Genomic DNA, 15107 nt, shown 5'->3' with positions numbered 1-15107 from the left:
GGAGAAATGAGGGGGAGTGATGATGAATGAAGGGAGGAGATGGAGAGATGAAAGGGAGGGGATGATGGAGAGATAAAGGGGGAGATGGTGAGATGAAGGGGAGGAGATGGAGAAATAAAGGGGAGGAGATGGAGAAATGAAGGGGAGGAGATGGTGAGATGAAGGGGAGGAGATGATGAAATTAAGGGGGAGGAGATGTTGAGATGAAGGGGAGGAGATGGAGAAATGAAGGGGAGGAGATGATGAGATGAAGGGGAGGAGATGAGAGATGAAAGGGGAGGATGATGAGATGAAGGGGAGGAGAAGGGAGATGGAGAGATGAAGGGAGGAGATGATGAGATGAAGGGGAGAGATGAGATGAAGGGGAGGAGATGGAGATGAAGGGGAGGAGATGATGAGATGAAGGGGAGGAGATGAAGGGAGGAGATGAGAGATGAAGGGGAGGAGATGATGAGATGAGGGGAGGAGATGATGAGATGAAGGGGAGGAGATGTGGAGGAGAGATGAAGGGGAGGAGATGATGAGATGAAGGGGAGGAGATGATGAGAAATGAAGGGAGGAGATGATGAGATGAAGGGGAGGAGATGAGAGATGAAGGGGAGGATGATGATGAATGAAGGGGAGGAGATGGAGAAATGAAGGGGGAGGAGATGGATGAGATGAAGGGGAGGAGATGGAGAGATGAAAGGGAGGAGATGGAGAAATGAAGGGGAGGAGATGATGAAGAAGGGAGGAGATGGAGAGATGAAAGGGAGGGGATGATGGAGAGATAAAGGGGGGAGATGGTGAGATGAAGGGGAGGAGATGGAGAAATGAAGGGGAGGGAGATGGAGAAATGAAGGGGAGGAGATGGTGAGATGAAGGGGAGGAGATGGAGAGATGAAAGGGAGGGATGGATGGAGAGATAAAGGGGAGGAGATGGTGAGATGAAGGGGAGGAGATGATGAAATTAAGGGAGGAGATGGTGAGATGAAGGGGAGGAGATGGAGAAATGGAAGGGGAGGAGATGGTGAGATGAAGGGAGGAGATGGAGAGATGAAGGGGAGGAGATGATGAAATTAAAGGGAGGAGATGTTGAGATGAAGGGAAGAGATGGAGAGATGAAGGGGAGAAGAGGAGAGATGAAGGGGAGGAGATGATGAGATGAAGGGGAGGAGATGGAGAATGAAGGGGAGGAGATGGAGAAATGAAGGGGAGGAGATGGAGAAATGAAGGGGAGGAGATGGGGAGATGAAGGGAGGGGATGATGGAGAGATAAAGGGGGGAGATGTGAGATGGAGGGAGAGATGGGAGAAATGAAGGGGAGGAGATGGTGGTGAGATGAGAGGGAGAGATGAAAAAAGGGAGGGAGATGATGAAATGAAGGGGAGGAGATGGAAGATGAAGGGGAGGAGATGAATGAGATGAAGGGGAGGAGATGAGAGATGAAGGGAGAGAGAAGGGAGGAGGGATGAAGGGAGGAGGAGTGAGATGAAGGGGAGATGGAGAGATGAAGGGGAGGAGATGATGAGATGAAGGGGATGAGATGAAGGGAGGAGATGAGAGATGAAGGGGAGGAGATGGAGAGATGAGGAAGAGATGATGAGATGAAGGGGAGGAGATGGAGAGATGAAGGGGAGGAGATGATAAGATGATTATGAGATGAAGGGGAGGAGATGATGAGATAAAGGGGAGGAGATGATAAGATGATTATGAGATGAAGGGGAGGAGATGATGAGATGAAGGGAGGAGATGATAAGATGATTATGAGATGAAGGGGAGGAGATGATGAGATAAAGGGGAGGAGATGATAAGATGATGATGAGATGAAGGGGAGGAGATGATGAGATGAAGAGGAGGAGATGATGAGATGAAGGGGAGGAGATGGAGAGATGAAGGGGAGGAGATGATAAGATGATGATGAGATGAAGGGGAGGAGATGATAAGATGATGATGAGATGAAGGGGAGGAGGATGAGATGAAGGGGAGGAGATGGAGAGGATGAAGGGAGGAGATGGAGAGATGAAGGGAGGAGATGATGAAATGAAGGGGAGGAGGATGATTGAAGTGAAGGGAGGATGATGAGATGAAGGGGAGGAGATGATGAGATGAAGGGAGGAGGATGATGAGATGAAGGGGAGGGAGATGATGAGATGAAGGGGAGGAGATGATGAGATGAAGGGGAGGAGATGGAGAGAATGAAGGGAGGAGATGATGAGATGAAGGGGAGGAGATGGAGAGATGAAGGGGAGGAGATGATGAGATGAAGGGGGAGGAGATGGACAGATGAAGGGGAGGAGATGATGAGATGAAGGGGAGGAGGATGATGAGATGAAGGGGAGGAGATGATAAGATGATGATGAGATGAAGGGGAGAGATGATGAGATGGAAGGGGAGGAGATGGAGAGATGAAGGGGAGGAGATGTTGAGATGAAGGGGAGGAGATGGAGAGATGAAGGGGGAGGAGATGATAAGATGATGATGAGATGAAGGGGAGGAGATGATGTGATAAGATGATGATGAGATGAAGGGGAGGAGATGATGAGATGAAGGGGAGGAGAGATGATAAGATGATGATGAGATGAAGGGGAGGAGATGATGAGATGAAGGGGAGGAGATGGAGAGATGAAGGGGAGGAGATGACGAGATGAAGGGGAGGAGATGATGAAATGAAGGGGAGGAGATGATGAGATGAAGGGGAGGAGATGATGAGATGAAGGGGAGGAGATGATAAGATGATGATGAGATGAAGGGGAGGAGATGATGAGATGAAGGGGGGGAGAATGGAATGGATGGAGTACCTACAGCAGGGGTGCCCAACCTTTTTAAAAGCGAGGGCCACTTAAGCAACTTGGTAAGCAGTCGCGGGCCACAATGAGCGGAGCGGGTGGATGACAGGCCACGGCTACTCTATACACCCTCTGATATGATGGAAGGGGACGAATTCCCTTCTATTCTTTTAATTGGATTTTTAGGATCGGATTGGAGGCAGGCGGGCGTAAACGGACAAGAGTCTGTTTACATCTCCCGCTCCGTAGAGGTAAATCGAGGGTCCGATTGAGTAGGGGCGATCGTGTGAAAAGCTTTCACAGTGATGTGCTGCGGTTTACCCACACCGCGGGTGCAGCGTAGTGCCCCTGTGTCTATCCTGGGGTTAACTGAACTTTGCCATAGACTCTGCCTGTGGCAAAAGCCGGCGCTGTACAGGAAGCTTCGGCTTAAGGGGCTCTGCTCTGCAGCCACTTTCTTCCTCTACAATCAGCTTCATTCACAACACTGATGCTGTGGTATGACGGGTCGGCAACCTGCGATCTGGTCTTGCTAACCCGCCATTCCAGAGCCGGAGGTCTCAGGTCACATCAGAGGGCTCCGCGGGCCACTGGTTGGCCACCCCTGACATACAGTATATAATAGGATAGAGTGCTTGTTGCAACTATATAAATGCAGTTAACCGAATATTATAATATCCTAAACCAAGTAAAGCCAATAGTAATGGAGGCCATTCTGTATAATATGTCATCTCTGAGATAAGGTTTAGAGATGTCCATGGACACACGAGGATTCCAGGTCCACCATTACTGTTCAGGGTAAAGTTGGAGCACAACAGAGAAAATACACCTTGACTGGAAAAGTAACTGGAGAGATACCTATATACTTTACACTATATACTGTACACTATATACTGTATACTATATACTGTGTGCATTGGTCTGTCCAAACGTCCGACTTCTGTCAGATGAGCATGCTGGAAAACCATCATGGGGGAGAGCGCTGATTGGAGTATTCTGGCGGGGGGGGGGGGTCCCTCTGTCAGAACAGCTCAGCAGGGGAGATTTCTGTACTAACTGTGACCGGTTAGTACAGCTGCCCCTCTCTGCTCCACCTCCCACCACTATTCTAGGTGGAGCCCATCTTACTCCTGGGCAGGGACCTCCTCTGTCTGCGGGGGTGGGGCCCACAACCCGGTCCTGCCTCTACAAAATCCAGCTCACACAAAAAAGCTGTTTTCTTTGGATTAAGCAACCCCCCCCCCCCCCCTCTGAGCCCTCCAGCCTAGATGAGAATTATGGCTCATTCATTATCTTTACCCCATGGCGGGGCACAGTGCTAGATCGGTGATCACTAATATGGACACACCATTCTTCCACTCATAGCTCCGATCCCTATCTCTGTAGGGATGAGATCCCCGTCTGTCTTACCTCTGCACCAGGTACATGGTCAGGGTGACCAGAAACGCCACTCCAAATACAACACCGAACACAACTCCAACAACGAGACCTGGAGGAGAGGACCAGAGAGAGGACTGAGTGAGGGAAGGACTGAGTACAGAAACTGGGGGAGAATAATGGGGGTGGGAACAACAGAGACGATAGTGAGGGGTTGGGAACACAGGTGAGGGGAACGGAGGTGATGGGGGTTGGGGAACACAGACAAGGTTGGAGGACAAAGAGACGATGGTGGTTGGGGGTGGGGAACACAGAGACGATGGTGGTTGGGGGTGGGGAACACAGAGACGATGGTGGTTGGGGGGTTGGGGTAGGGAACATAGAGACGATGGTGGTTGGGGGGTGGGGAACACAGGGATAATGGTGGTTGGGGGTACGGAACACAGAGACAGTGATTGTGGGATTGGGAGTAGGGAACACAGAGAGGGTAGTGGGAGGTTGGGGGTGGAGAACATAGAGACGATGGTGGTTGAGGATGGGGAACACAGAGAGGGTTGGGGGTGGGGAACACAGAGACGATGGTGGTTGGGTGGGTAAGGAACACAGAGACAGTGGTTGGGGGGTTGGGAGTAGGGAACACAGAGTGGGTAGTGGGGGTTGGGGGTGGGGAACACAGAGACTATGGTGGGGGGTTGGGGAGTAGGGAACACAGAGACGATAGTGGTTGGGGGTAGGGAACACCGAGACGATGGTGGTTGGGAACACAGGGACAGTGGTTGGGGGTTGGGGAGTAGGGAACACAGAGACGATAGTGGTTGGGGATGGGGAACACAGAGACGATGGTGGTTGGGAACACAGGGACAGTGGTTGGGGGTTGGGGAGTAGGGAACACAGAGATGATGGTGGTTGGGGGTTGGGGAGTAGGGAACACAGAGATGATGGTGGTTGGGGGTTGGGGAGTAGGGAACACAGAGACGATGGTGGTTGGGGTTGGGGAGTAGGGAACACAGAGATGATGGTGGTTGGGGGTTGGGGAGTAGGGAACACAGAGACGATGGTGGTTGGGGATGGGGAACACAGAGACGATGGTGGTTGGGGGGTTGGGGTAGGGAACATAGAGACGATGGTGGTTGGGGGGTGGGGAACACAGGGATAATGGTGGTTGGGGGTACGGAACACAGAGACAGTGATTGTGGGATTGGGAGTAGGGAACACAGAGAGGGTAGTGGGAGGTTGGGGGTGGAGAACATAGAGACGATGGTGGTTGAGGATGGGGAACACAGAGAGGGTTGGGGGTGGGGAACACAGAGACGATGGTGGTTGAGGATGGGGAACACAGAGAGGGTTGGGGGTGGGGAACACAGAGACGATGGTGGTTGGGTGGGTAAGGAACACAGAGACAGTGGTTGGGGGGTTGGGAGTAGGGAACACAGAGTGGGTAGTGGGGGTTGGGGGTGGGGAACACAGAGACTATGGTGGGGGGTTGGGGAGTAGGGAACACAGAGACGATAGTGGTTGGGGGTAGGGAACACCGAGACGATGGTGGTTGGGAACACAGGGACAGTGGTTGGGGGTTGGGGAGTAGGGAACACAGAGACGATAGTGGTTGGGGATGGGGAACACAGAGACGATGGTGGTTGGGGGTAGGGAACACCGAGACGATGGTGGTTGGGAACACAGGGACAGTGGTTGGGGGTTGGGGAGTAGGGAACACAGAGATGATGGTGGTTGGGGGTTGGGGAGTAGGGAACACAGAGACGATGGGGGTTGGGGAGTAGGGAACACAGAGATGATGGGGGTTGGGGAGTAGGGAACACAGAGACGATAGTGGTTGGGGATGAGGAACACAGAGACGATGGGGGTTGGGGGTGGGGAACACAGGGACAGTGGTTGGGGGGTTGGAAGTAGGGAACACAGAGATGATGGTGGTTGTGGGGGGGGGGTGGGGAACACAGGCACAGTGGTTGGGGGGTTGGGAGTAGGGAACACAGAGACGATGGTGGTTGGGGGTCGGGAACACAGAGAGGGTTGGGGGACACAGAGACGATGGTGGTTGGGGGGGGTGGGGAACATAGGGATAATGGTGGTTGGGGGTGGGGAACACAGGGACAGTGGTTAGGGGGTTGAGAGTAGGGAACACAGAGACAATGGGGGTGGGGAACACAGAGACGATGGTGGTTGGGGGGTTAGGGGTGGGGAACACAGAGACGATGGTGGTTGGGGGGTTAGGGAACACAGGGACAGTGGTTGGGGGGTTGGGAGTAGGGAACACAGAGACGATGGTGGTTGGGGGGGTGGGGAACATAGGGACAGTGGTTGGGGGGGTTGGGAGTAGGGAACACAGGGACGATGGTGGTTAGGGGGTGGGGAACACAGGGACAGTGGTTGGGGGGGTTGGGGGTGGGGAACACAGAGATGATGGTGGTTGGGGGTTGGGAACACAGAGAGGGTTGGGGGACACAGAGACAATGGTGGTTGGGGGTCGGGAACACAGAGAGGGTTGGGGGACACAGAGACAGTGGTTGGGGGGTGGGGAACACAGACGATGGTGGTTGGGGGTGGGGAACACAGAGACGATGGTGGTTGGGGGGTTGGGAGTTGGGAACACAGAGATGATGGTGGTTGGGGGGGTGGGGACCACAGGGACAGTGGTTGGGGGGTTGGGAGTAGGGAACACAGGGACAGTGGTTGGGGGTGAGGAAGACAGAGACGATAGTGGTTGGGGGGGTGTGGAACACAGGGACAGTGGTTGGGGGGGTTGGGGGTGGGGAAGACAGAGACAATGGTGGTTGGGAGTGGGGAACACAGAGACGATGGTGGTTGGGGGGGTTGGGAGTGGGGAACACAGAGACGATGGTGGTTGGGGGGGTTGGGAGTGGGGAACACAGAGACGATGGTGGTTGGGGGGGTTGGGAGTGGGGAACACAGAGACGATGGTGGTTGGGGGGGTTGGGAGTGGGGAACACAGAGACGATGGGGGTGGGGAACACAGAAACGATGGTGGTTGGGGGGGTTGGGAGTGGGGAACACAGAGACGATGGGGGTGGAGAACACAGAGACGATGGGGGTGGGGAACACAGAGACGATGGTGGTTGGGGGGGTTGGGAGTGGGGAACACAGAGACGATGCGGTGGGGAACACAGAGACGATGGGGGTGGGGAACACAGAGACGATGGTGGTTGGGGGGGTTGGGAGTGGGGAACACAGAGACGATGGGGGTGGGGAACACAGAGACGATGGTGGTTGGGGGGGTTGGGAGTGGGGAACACAGAGACGATGGGGGTGGGGAACACAGAGACGATGGGGGTGGGGAACACAGAGACGATGGTGGTTGGGGGGGTTGGGAGTGGGGAACACAGAGACGATGCGGTGGGGAACACAGAGACGATGGTGGTTGGGGGGGTTGGGGGTGGGGAACACAGAGATGATGATGGTGGTTGGGGGGGTTGGCAGTGGGGAACACAGAGACGATGGTGGTTGGGGGGTTGGGGGTGGGGAACACAGAGATGATGGTGGTTGGGGGGGTTGGGGGTGGGGAACACAGAGACAATGGTGGTTGGGGGGGTGGGGAACACAGAGAGGGTCATTACCGGCATCACTCTGAGAAGGAGGAGTCTCATTGGACGAGCCGGCTCCTGATCTTCCTGAAAGTGGATAAGATAGAACAATCCGTCATTCCAGAATTCCGGGAATAAATCACATATTAGATTATTTGTTATTTTGGAGTTGTTTTTACTTAAAAGACAAAGAAAGTTCTACAAATTTTATTGGTCAGAATTTCAGGCGGTGGGCGGAGCTGTGATGTCAGCGAGGTTTGCGGAAGGTAATTGGGTTTCCAGCTGTTCCTCTTCACATTCCACACACAGCTGAATGGGGGTGTAGGGAAGTTCTTCTGTAGACGGTCTGGAGGTTGTTTACATTCATAGAGTTCTTATTATAAACAGATTCTTCCTGTTAAGAGGTTGTTTGCGGCCCCTGCTATATTGTCAGGAGACCCCTCAGGGCTCTATATATGGATGTCTTACAGGAAGTGAAGGTTCCTAGGGAACGGTAAACAGCTCAGGCTAGCGATAGGCTAGGCTTCCCATGGGCACTTAGATAGGTAGAGGTCCGGGAGCATTGATAGCCTATAGTCAGGTTAGGGACCATGAGATAGGCCTGATTTGCCTTGCCGGTGTTCCTGACTTCTTCACCATCGGTGTACTCATCTGTACAATCGTTCCCAGGAAGCCACCGCTCCACAGATGTATCAGCGTTCCTCTTTGTGACGGAACCGATCCCTACACTCCGATTGAGTGCTTCCGTCAGTATACCGCTTCCTAAGTCTGAATATAGATATCAGATATTCCAACCGCTCACCAGCACAAAACAAGAGGAGACTCGCTTAGTGCTAACTAGGGGTGGGCAGAACATCCTCCAGTTCGGTTCGCACCAGAACCTTCGAACGGACCTAAAATTCATACGAACTTTAGAACCCTATTAAAGTCTATGGGACTCGAACTTTTTCGAAATCAAAAGTGCTAATTTCAAAGGCTAATATGCAAGATATGCAACAGACAACACCAGCAATAAGGGGTATCTTCAGGTGTATACTGTGCTGGAGGCACACAACACCCACTTTAACTCCTGCAGATGCCTTTATTATAGAACACCAGCAATAAAGGGTAGATACAGGTGTATATTGTGCTGGAGGCACACAGCACCCACTAACTCCTGCAGATGCCTTAATTAGAGAAAAAATGCAATAAAGGGTAGATACAGGTGTATACTGTGCTGGAGGCACACAACACCCACTAACTCCTGCAGATGCCTTTATTATAGAACGCCAGCAATAAGGGGTAGATACAGGTGTATACTGTGCTGGAGGCACACAACACCCACTAACTCCTGCAGATGCCTTAATTAGAGAAAAAAAGCAATAAACGGTAGATACAGGTGTATACTGTGCTGGAGGCACACAACACCCACTTCAACTTTAAGATGCCTGAGAAAATAACACACTGTCCCTGCCTATCTAGCTCTTTCCCTGCACGCCGGAACACACTACACAAGGCCACCGCGCTGGCAGCCTTATATAGTGTGGGGCGTGTACTAAACCTCCTGAGCTATGATTGGCCACAGGCATCCTGCCTGTGGCCAATTATGGCTCTCCTCGCTGCCGGCGCTGTGATCGGCCAAGCATGCGGGGTCACAGTGAATGCTTGGCCAATCATGAGCCAGCAATGCACTGCAATGGCGTAGTGCATTGTGAACCGTTCGTGCCACACGAATTTGATGCGAACGGCCCACAAAGTTCTGAATTCGCCGAACAGCCGATGTTCGAGTCGAACACCGAGCTCATCCATAGTGCTAACATGGACTCATTTATTAGAACCAAAATGCCAAGTATTTATAATACAGTAGAAGACTAAAACCTAACCTAATTAGCATGAGCTAATTATCTAAATCAACACTCAGACTAGTTGACTGAGAGACTTTTCGGCTCCTAGCTCACTAACAATTCAATAAACATTACCATAAACATAAACACAGGGTTAATTAGCACAAACAACAATGTGTGAATACTCAATACTCAGACTAGACTCATTTACACAACAGACAGGTGGCTGGAGTTGATGACATTAGCATCTAACAGTTTGTGTCCCAACAGCATGAGGCAACACACATTATATATACATATATACAGCATTGAATCTGACTAGCACAGATTATAGTGGGGTTCTCATTCACTCCGTGCCCCTTAAAATCCAGGGCCCATAATCAGTCGGCAAGAGGCTCGCATTCAGTCCTCTCAAAAAGCCTGTGTCCCGGCTAGGTCTGTCACACTCTTCTTAACCCGGATTGTGTTACGCCTTGTAAGCCATTGGGGCCTCTACAACTGAACTGTGCCGCAAGGCCTAATTAGAGGTATCGGTGTTAAAGGCCTTTCATTATATATCCAGATATATAGTGCACAGGATGCCAAGTTTGGGTCCTGGATGCGTGCTATATAGCACCAGTATTTGGGTTATGGTCCCTTTAAGGGAAGTGTAGGAGTATACAGGGGGTCACCAAGAGGGGTAAGGAATTCCCGGGATCACCATATTTAGGACAGGACTGACTTACAGACCTCTCTGAGTTAGTAGAGAGGTATTTAGGACCCGGAATTTTGGAGGCCCTGAACTGATATTCGAGTGGCAAAAGGGCCTCCACTCCTGACTAGGGGACTCCAGTCCCCACAGGGTTAAGAGCCACAGGAAGCAACATTAGGTGTGATGAGGGGTGAGGAGAGACCCCTGTTTGGAGTGCAGCACATTGGCTGGAAGCTGCCAGATAGCCAGACTGGGTGCTAACCCCCGGGGTAAAGTTCCATCGATGATCTGAGTATTTCATTATATTTTGTTGATGCAGTTTTTGTGGAGAAGACAAGAGGACTTTTGCATTGTATTATGTTTTGCTGCTAGAAGAATTTCATTGTGTTGTTGCCCGAAGGAAAATAAACACTTTTTTCTTTAAATTTAAACGGGTTTGCACATGCTCCCGGAGCCATAACCCCCAAACTCTGCAAATGGTGGAGGATGCGGGCAGAGTGCATTGCAGCTACAAAAGCCGTTTAAACTGACATTTAAAGACACAGTGTACCCATTGCATGTCTGGGGTGAAATCTGCTCAGGCACTGCAAGCAGCAGGAAAAGACATGGAGGAGGTCATCAAAGCACTTATGCAAACCACCGTGAACCAGCAGCAAGCCTCCATGGTGGAACTGACCATGAACTGACGCCATGACGAGGCAATGACTCAGTAGCAGCAGGCTGTAGCTGCACAGCAGGAAAATACCCATTTGCTGGCTGCCCAGTTTTTAGCCCAGCAGGAAACCACGCAGGCACAAGTGGCTGCCTTTACTGGAGGCAGTGCAGTGTCTTGCTCAGGGATGGGAGCAAGCGGCCATTGCCCCTGGCAACCAAGTAGCCATGAGTGCAAGCCATGTTTTGCATAAACTTGACACTCGATGATGATGTGGAGGCCTTTCTCACCACCTTTGAGAGGATAGCATGGAGAGAGAGGTGTCCCTGTTACCAATGGCCTGGCATTATCTCCCCTTTCCTTGCTGGTGACCTGCAAAAGACCTACTTTGACCTGCCAACCAAGCACATCAGGGACTTTGAGCATCTGAAGGCAGAGATCCTGGCCCACCTGTGAGTGGCCACAGCCATCCGGGCTCAGACGGTGCGCTACTGGGGGTACCAACGTGACCAGCCTGCATGGTCTCAAATGCATGAACTGGTGCACCTGGTCAAAGAATGGCTGCAGCCAGAAAAGTTGACAGGCCTGCAAATGGTGGAATGTGTGTTGATGGACCGGGACCTGCGGTCCCTGCCAGATGGCCTGCACCGCTGAGTAAGCCATGGAGACCCTACAACCGCAGATCAGCTTGTAGAGTTGGCTGAAATACACCATGTTGGAGGACCTGTTCACGCCTGCCAAGCTCCGGGAACCCACAGCAAGGCCAGCTGCAGTGCCTAGGAGGGAAGCCCTACCAGATGTTGGAACCCTCAAACCTGCCTCCTGCAGGTCAGCTTGAATGTGAGGTGTGGGTGCACCACCTCCCTGCCAAAACTCTGCTGGACTCCGGCAGCATGGCTACACAGGTACATGCCAGGGTGATCAGAGACTCGGACCAGTATGTAGAACTCTATGGGTAGTATGTATCCATGGGGACAGCAGGGAGTTCCCTCTGGTGCCTGGTAAAAAGTCTGATACATGACATCATAGTGGGGCGTGACTGTCCATTGTTTATTGAACTATGGAACCAGGTACAGACTGGGGTTCCTGGACTGCCAAGAGGACTGGGGACACTGGGCCCTGAGTGGTCCAATACAGAACCTCCCACAACACACCCCTAATGTTGACATACCTATCGATGACAAGGACGTTGTGGAAAATATTGATTCTTTCGGGTAATGTTCATGTTTCAGGTCTCAAGACTGAGTTAACCTCTGAGGGGGGGAGTCTCTCCATTACAAGTGTAGTGCCCACCACTTTAGGTGGGTGCTATTAGTTTAGAAGTTAGGTTAAAGCGGTTCTCCACCCTAAAGGGGAAGTTCCGCTAATCTGATCCCTCCCCCCCTCCGGTGCCACAATCGGCACCTTTCAGGGGGGAGCGGGGTGCAGTTACCTGGATAATCCAGGTATCTGCACCCACTTCCAGGACAAACCGCCGCAGACCCCCGCAGATGCCCCCCACCATTGTGTTCTGGGAAACACACAGTTCCCAGGACACAGCGGGGACCAGGAGAGACTTGCAGCGCGGCTCGCGCATGTGCAGTAGGGAACCAGGCAGTGAAGCCGCAACGCTTCACTTCCCGATTCTCTGACAGAGGATGGCGGCGGGGGCAGCAGAGGAGGGGGCACACAGGCAGAAAATGTGACGGTAAGGCCGAGGGCTGGAAGGCCTGGAAATGCAGAGATTCCAGAGCTGGAAAGCCACGGATCTTCTCCGGAAGGTGATGGAGGACCGGGGACTCCAGAGCTGGAAGGTTTCCATCAAGCAAGAAGTAGCTGTAAACTGACCGGAGTGAACCAGGGTTGGCCTGGACCTTTCCTGGCCTGGGAAGAAAAGGGCAGGAGGAGAAGGCAGGTGAGGCCTGAGACTGCTAGCGTTTCAAAGTACCACGTCTTCCAGAGGGGCGTGCGTGTCAGCTCATTAAAGGAGAGGGACTATCACTCATCTCAATCCAGAGGCAACTTGTATTCTGCGCATCACTGAGGTGATAGTGCCTGCCGGAATCTGGTACCGTTGCCCATACTTGAGGTACCATTTGAACAGATTGCAGTGGATCTTGTGGGGCCCTCAGTAAAGTCAGCAAGGGGACACCAATATATATTATTAGTTCTGGAATTTGCAACCAGGTTTTCAGAAGCAGTTCCATTTAGGAAAACTTCCTCTAAGGCCATTGCCTGGGAGTTGTTTCATATGTTCCCCAAGGAGATAATAACCACCCAGGGTACCCCTTTTATGTCAAGGTGATGGCGGACTTGTGCAAACCGTTGCAGGTTAAGCAGTTGCGAAGGTCCATCTATCATCCGCAGACTGATGGCCTAGTTGAGAGGTTTAATAAAACCCTAAAATCCATGAGCTATGATTGTGCTTATTAGTGCACGGAATTATTTGCTTATGGGAGAAGCTTTAATTAACCACCTCAATACCGGAGGGCACTTAAACACCTTCCTGCCCAGACCAATTTTGAGCTTTCAGCGCTGTCGCACTTTGAATGACAATTGCGCGGTCATGCTACACTGTACCCAAATGACATTTTTAGAATTTTTTTCCCACAAATAGAGCTTTCTTTTGGTGGTATTTGATCACCTCTACGGTTTTTATTTTTTGCGCTACAAATAAAAAAATACCGAAAATTTTGAAAAAAAAATATGTTTTTTTTGTTTCAGTTTAAAAACTTTGTAAATAAGTACGTTTTCTCCTTCACTGATGAGCACTGATGGGGCTACACTGATGGACACTGATAAGGTGTCACTGATGGGCACCAATGATGTGGCACCAATTAGTTGGCATTGATGGACACTGATATGTGGCACTGATAGGTGGCACTGATAAGCGGCACGGATGGGCACTGATAGGTGGCACAAATTGCCACTGATAGCTGACACAGATAGTCATGGATGGGCGGCACAGTTGGGCATGGATAGGCGGCACAGTTGGGCATGGATAGGCGGCACAGATGGGCATGGGTGGGCACTGATAGGTGGCACGGATGGGCACTGATAGGCGGCACAGGTGAGCACTGATAGGCGGCACAGGTGGGCACTGATAGGCGGCACAGGTGGGCACTGATGGGTGGCACAGGTGGACACTCATAGGCGGCATTATATTATGTTATACTGTACTAATGGATGCCAATCAGTGCCAAACAATAATGCATGCCGATCAGTGATACCCATTGTGGGCACTGATTGGCATCCATTGTGGCACTGACTGGCATCCCTGGTGGTCTAGGAAGGATTACCTTTTTCTGGGCATCCCTGGTGGTCTAGGGAGGATTACCTTTTGCTGGGCATCCCTGGTGGTCTGGTGGCGTCCCTGGTGGTCCAGTGTGGGCATCCTCGGGTGGGCTGTGCTGATAATCGATCAGCACAGGCCCCCCCTGTCAGAGGAGCAGCCGATCGGCTCTCCTCTACTCACGTCTGACAGACGTGAGTGAGGAAAAGCCGATCACCGGCTCTTCCTATTTGGGTGTCAGACTGACACCCCGCAACAACGATCGCCGCGATGCGCGCCCCCGGTGGCGTGCAGCGGCTCATAATACTGATCACGTCATATGACGTCCGATCAGGATTATGAAACCACTTTGCCACCGTCAATTGCCTATAGGGCGGGCGGCAAGTGGTTAATCCACAACACATGTTGAAAAGAGTAGTCAAGAGAGACGGGAAGGACTGGGATATGTTGCTCTCTGCCCTGCTGTTTGCCACCCAGGAGGTTCCACAAGTGTCCTCGGGCTTCTCACCATTTGAGCTAGTGTATGGGCAAAGGTCCCAGGGGTTGCTCGATCTAGTAAAGAAGATGTGGGAAAGTGAAACCTCACCACACAAAACAGTGGTAGAGCACAACGCCCAAATGAAGAGAGGGTGGGCAGAGTGATGCCATTGGTGAGGGAGCATGTCCAGAAGGCTCAGGATGCCCAATAGAGGGTGTACAACTGATCGGCTAAAGTCCGAGTGTTTGTTCCGATACCTATGGTGGAGAGCAGATTCTTGGCCAAGTGGTGGGGACCGTTTGAGGTAGTGGAAAAAGTGGGTGATGTGAACTACAAGGTACACCAGCCAGGGAAAAGAAAGCCATACCAGATCTATCATGTAAACTTTTTAAAGCCCTAAAGAGAGACAGAGAACAGGTATCCGGGGAGGTAGGTGTCCAGTCGGAGTTGACCTGGTGCAGGTTGCTGTTACCCTGTCTAAGCCACAAAC

At 51.9% G+C, this 15107-nt stretch overlaps 1 protein-coding gene across 1 annotated transcript in view; it reads right to left on the bottom strand.

Moving 5' to 3' along the window:
* The window catches only part of LOC143975734 (eppin-like), a 40722-nt gene that overhangs the window by 2227 nt on the left and 23388 nt on the right, over positions 1-15107 (bottom strand). The window contains exons 5-6 of the mRNA XM_077478236.1: positions 7736-7789; positions 4179-4257 (exon numbers count right to left, since the gene is read on the bottom strand). Coding sequence (XP_077334362.1) covers positions 4179-4257; positions 7736-7789 — 133 coding nt within the window. The remainder of the gene's footprint in view (positions 1-4178; positions 4258-7735; positions 7790-15107) is intronic.

Source organism: Lithobates pipiens, unplaced genomic scaffold, assembly GCF_037356315.1.
Source record: "Lithobates pipiens isolate NorthernLeopardFrog02 unplaced genomic scaffold, aLitPip1_a1.2 Scaffold_13, whole genome shotgun sequence".
In the NCBI taxonomy this organism is placed as follows: Eukaryota; Metazoa; Chordata; class Amphibia; order Anura; family Ranidae; genus Lithobates; species Lithobates pipiens.
This window is presented reverse-complemented; position numbering and strand designations above follow the sequence as displayed.